The sequence below is a fragment of the Parasteatoda tepidariorum genome, chromosome 4 (assembly GCF_043381705.1).
Source record: "Parasteatoda tepidariorum isolate YZ-2023 chromosome 4, CAS_Ptep_4.0, whole genome shotgun sequence".
NCBI classification, from domain to species: domain Eukaryota; kingdom Metazoa; phylum Arthropoda; class Arachnida; order Araneae; family Theridiidae; genus Parasteatoda; species Parasteatoda tepidariorum.
This window is the reverse complement of record NC_092207.1, coordinates 1289230-1294942: the sequence shown is the minus strand read 5'-3', so window position 1 is coordinate 1294942 and position 5713 is coordinate 1289230. Positions and strand designations below refer to the sequence as shown.

The 5713-nt window shown below is 31.4% G+C and overlaps 1 protein-coding gene across 1 annotated transcript in view; it reads left to right on the top strand.

Annotated features, from left to right (window-relative positions):
• The window catches only part of LOC107439267 (disks large homolog 1), a gene marked incomplete in the record, with an annotated part of 144892 nt that overhangs the window by 107851 nt on the left and 31328 nt on the right, over nucleotides 1–5713 (top strand). The window contains 2 exon segments of the mRNA XM_043051194.2: nucleotides 329–505; nucleotides 2045–2117. Coding sequence (XP_042907128.1) covers nucleotides 329–505; nucleotides 2045–2117 — 250 coding nt within the window.

Here is a 5713-nt window from a genome sequence, read left to right as displayed (position 1 = left end):
TTTAATGAAATGTAAATATATATATATGAACAGCTCATGAAATAGCAGCTTCTTCTCCAGACATAAATTGATCTGAAGGAATTGTTCTGGTCGAATGTATTTTTTTTTTCACAATCTTTGAAAGAAATCTGCTCGCAAGTTCGAGTCAGTCTGCGGTAAATGTTGCAGAAAGCAATGATTACTCTAGTACATAATTTACATATAATTATGAAGTCTCTTAGCAACAAATTTTTCAATTTACCGAAACTTTCAGCCTTCAACGATGAGTCTTTTGAAAGGAATTAACATCTAAAAACTGTGTAATAAAGTTGAAAAATGTGTTTTTCAGAGCGCTCTTCGATTACGACCCATCCAAGGACAGCGGCCTTCCAAGCAGGGGACTCGCCTTCAACTTGGGAGACGTGCTTCACGTCATCAACGCCAGTGACGACGAATGGTGGCAGGCGACCAAGATTCTTCCTGGCGGTCAAGAGGAAGGAAGGGGAATAGTCCCTTCAAAGAGAAGGTCAGTTTCCTCAAATACGCCATCTTGGGAGAAGACCGGTTCCATGTCTTTTCCTCTTCTCAGTTGTATAGCAATGTACTACAATATTTCTCCTTTTCGTATTTAATTATCTCAAATGGTTTTTAAAAATTCCACTTTTAGAACTATGTTCATTGCAGATTTAAGCATTGCAGTTTCCTAACTTAAAAGGTTTTAATCTATTTGAAAACCAAGACAGACACTGACGTACTTTCTTCTCATATGACTCTCCTCACGCTAAGGGTGAACGCAAGCGAAGTGTTGCCATACGTGAAGATTCTGCTCTATGCCACCTGTAGCCCATTTCGATCGCCAATGGATGGTGTTTTCAATATAAATGTCGACAACAACAATCTCGAGCTCGTGACCTGCTCTACTTCCGGTTAGAAAGTATACAACTGCTTACTACAGCTCATTCTGAGGAAATATTTTAGAAAAAAGAAATAAATTATGTAATTTCTGAGCTCACATTTGCTGTATTCTATAAGATATTAATGATATTAAACAGTTCTGATGAGTTTGAAGTGAAAATTAGTTTTGGTTATTTAGAGATGTATTGTTAAAAAAAGGTGGCATGGTTGCTAGATTCAGAAAGAACTCGCTTTTTTGGCTATTGTGATTTCGCCTCTTTTTACTCGTTTATGACTGTTTGTTGTTAGTGCAAGCCTTGCTTCATCATGCGTTAGTGTCAGCATATTGTTCGAGCAGCGAGATTAAGTTCATTTTGCAAATTATCATTTAGATTTAAATTTCGAAGTTGGTATAGTGTTAACAAGTGTTTTATAACGATTCTTTTTTTTTTCAAATGACAATTCTTACGTCTTGAAATGACAGGTTTTCAAATGATCATTTTTATAAAGATTCTTCTTTCAAGCGCAAATAATAAATCAAGTGACAAATACAAGAAATACTACTCAAGATAGTCTCAATACACAATGGATCAAGTTGTGAGCCAAATGTCTTCAGAACCCATAAAAAACAGTAACCTGGAAATATAAGCAGTCAAGAGCTTGCAGCGCTCCCTAGTGTAGAAAACACCAACCATGGGGCGGAAGAGAAACTCCTGATGGTGGGTAAAAATACCCTACAAAGTTCGGAGAGTTGATTCATTACAACGTGGGGTCGACAAGTTTTTTTTTTTTTTTTTTTTTTTTTTTTTTTTTTTTTTTTTTTTTTTNTTTTTTTTGTTAGTGGCTCATTTCTTTGACAAGCTATCGCTCCTCTCCCTTCTCAGAGTTCATACCCTCTTTTCTTTCTGTTCTAAAAGGGTAGTTAAAGGAGTTATCCTTATAAAAAATTAAATTTTATGGTAACTACTAATTATTCAGAAATTGTAAAAAGAATTTCGCCAGCAAAATTGACTTTTACGCAATGATTGAACTACTAGTAAGTATATGATAGTGGCGTGATTTTTAAAAACATAACTTAAAGACGGTGGATGTAACAAAAAAAAGTTGTCGAAGTATATGTATTCGGATGTCGTTATTTATTGTTACTTCATTCGTGTATTTTCTCTTTCAGGGTTGAAAGAAAGGAAAAGGCGAGGCTTAAGTCGGTTAAATTCCAAGGCAAGAGCAATGTTAATGATGGGAAGGTACATATTCCTCTATATTCCTGCAAATAACTTGAAACGAAAATTTTTTTTAAAAAATGCATCCTTTGCAAGTTTGGCCAAGTTCTATAAGAAGGAGGTCAATAAAAATGCTCGTGATGCATTGTTTGAAAGGACTTTTCAGGAGAAAACTATAGTTTTTTTTCCATTTATTAATTTTTACTATTCTGTTAATGGATGGTTGACTGAATGTAAACAAAGCTCTGTTTGTCATTCCGTAACACTGAGATTTATAATTATACGGTACCGTAAACCGGGGCGAGTCTACCCATTTTAGTTTTATTTAATTTTCACTATTTTAAATTGCAAATAAAAAAATTTTTACCGACGGAGTACTTAGTTCTGACTCTAAGGAAGATGGCGCTGTGGTAGTTTGATCCGTTTTTATTTATTTGGTGTCTTTTTAACCGACCTGTTCAAACGTCTTTTGAGAGATTTGTAATGAAAATCAGCAAACTTTTAGTTGGTGCTCCGTAAATATATTATTATTATTACTATTTTCACTTTGGTTAAGTGATAAACTTATCTAAGACTAAGATTACATTAATTTTATATGAAAAAAACCAAAAAGAATGTAAGTTTTGCTGTTGTAAACAAAAAGCCAGAATTCGCGGGGCGAGTCTACCCATTCGTATTTAGTTTTAATAAAGCATAATAATATAATTTAGAACTTTGTTTATATTAAAATTAAGTCATTTTAAATGAATTTGAGTATATTATTTTAATTCTGCATTGATAAATTTATCATTAATAAGAAAATTTATAGGTTAAATATAAATGTAAATATAAAATATGTTTATTTTACCTATTTTTTCAATTTTTATATTACAAAATTAACTTTTTTTATTTAATGCAAGTTAAATAAATTATTATTTATAAATTATTATTACCTCCCAAAAGAATGGGAAAAGGATTTTTCATGATTCCCAATGTTTGAATTTCGATTTTGTTAATAATCTTTAATTATTATTATTTATTAATTATTTAATTGTAAATTTATATTAATTTTAATTTATTTTTATCAACAATAATCAGAAAAAAATGTTATTTTATAATGTTAATGATTATAAAAACAAAACTGTGATCAAAATGTGATAATCGATCAAATACTCAATTTGTGTTATTTTATGAATAAAAAAATGGAATATATAATAAAGTTATGAATTTTACTTCCAAAATATCCTATATAGTTACTAAAATAACAATTTAATAGTAAAATTTGATTATTTACAATGTTGACATTCATTTTAGTCGAATGGGTAGACTCGCCCCATACGAGAGATTTGTCAGCAGTTCTATAAAAATATACAGTAACAGCGTAACTGTTAATATTTTCTCAAATCGATTTCACAGCTCTAAAGAGGGATAAATAGCAATTCCAAAACACCTATTAAAAGTCTTTTTTCTTTAATATTTACAAAAGTTTGACCACTTGAAAGTTGACAAACTGAAAAAATGGGTAGACTCGCCCCGGTTTACGGTATATATGTTACCGGTAAGTATGAAATCCGGCATTGTATAGAATGACTAGGCATTGTATAGAATGCCTAAAATTAGCCGGCAAAGTATGAAATGATTTATATTTCACAGATTTGCCAAATGAGAAACCGGCAAAGTATAAAATACATCTCCGATTCGTTTCAAATATCACCACTTGGCAAGGCTCGTGACTTTTGACGAATAACAAAAATTATTTTTTTACTATGCTACATGGAAATGGAGGAATTTAATGAAATTTACATGGAAAAATTTAATGAAATGTAATTCAAAATGTCATTCAAGCCTGCCATATTGCAACCATGTCGTATTTTATATGAAAATTTTGTTTCCCTTAATAAGAAAGGCCTACATTTTGTTTTACATAACTTTTTAATTTTCTTTCCACATTTTGAATAAATGTTTTTCAATGGCACTCTCAGTATTTTTTCAGAATAATATTTTTATTTTTGAGAAATGCATGTTACTGTGATTGACCGAAATCGGTAGTTTTACATTTATTCGATATTTTAATACTTCCTGACGATAGATTAGAAGAAGCACATCAGTGTAGGGTATACGGGGCAGTGGCACTTGACCTTAAAAAAACATCAGTGTAAGGTATACCGGGCAATGACACTTAACTAGAACTAGAATGATAGGACCTTTGGTACATGTCCGAAATATATACTAGGTCTAGTTAAGCGCCATTGCACGGTATACATTTTCCCGGTATCCCTTACACTGATATTTTTTTTAAGGTTAAGTGCCACTGCCTACGCTACACTGATGTTTTTTTTAAGGTCAATTGCCATTGCCTGATACTCCAAACACTGATGTTTCTTCGAATCTATCGTCAGTAAGTATTAAAATATCGAATAAATGCAATTATATCCTAGAATAAATTAAGTATCAAATCGGATGTAATAAATATTTCGGACATTCACCAAAGAGACTATGTGATTGTCAACATTCACCGGTGAAAGTCAATAACCACCGGTGAAAGTCAACAACATACACATCATTTACATAATAACCTCATCAGGACGTTTATTTCATACTTTGCCTAAATAGCATCCGGCATTGTATAGATTGCCTAGGCATTCTATACAATGCCTAGGCAAAATATGAAATACTTCTCACATTTCATACTTTGCCTGAAAACGTCAAGTATTCTATACAATTCCTAGTCATTCTATACAATGCCGGCGTTTCATACTTTGTCTGTAACATATATATGATGATGCATATAACAATCTCAGTAAAGTTATCTTTAATATACAATATAAAGTAAGAATGCATAGATACAATATATTTCTTAAAACGAGATTAGTTTGTTAACGATGCAAACGCGAAGAACAATGAAAATATTGAGTCGAACTAGACTTAAAAAATGCGAAACGTTTAGAAAGTAAATGTTATGAAATTATTTAATACTGTTCACAGATACTTAAGAATTAAAATTATTATACAATTGAAAATGAACAAACCTGTTTTAACGGCGAACTATTGTTTTGGCATGGCGGTGTGGAAACTGGGGATATCAAAAGTGTGCCAACATTTTCAGAAGGGAAAATTAACTTATTTGTTGTGAAAAATGCGGTGATTTAACTATACCTTTTAAATTGGCGATGAAAGCTTGAAATAAAGTGTTTTGGATTATTCAACATCAAACTATATTACATCACAGTATGTATAGTCTCTGGCTAAATTATTAGACGCGCTATAAGATTCTGTGTAAAATCTTAATTATTTGGTGATGCTATTCACCTTTATTGTTTTTGCGTGGCTGAAACTGATTTGCACTTGTTTACGCTATTGAAACACCACAGCGCGTCTCATAATTTGATCTAATTATTATAATATAATAAATATTCTATATTTACATAATATGTCGTCTAATTTGTCCAATCGTCGAATTTATATTAAATATAGTCTAATTTGTCTAATTGATACAGAATCATAAACAAGTGCAAATAGTGTCGTAAAAGCAATAAAGCTGTATAGAGTAGGGGAGAGTGGGGTCAATTGTAACATTTTTTACTTAACTATTTTTAACTAACAAAAAATCCATGTGGTTATCAGGAAAGTACGACAGACGA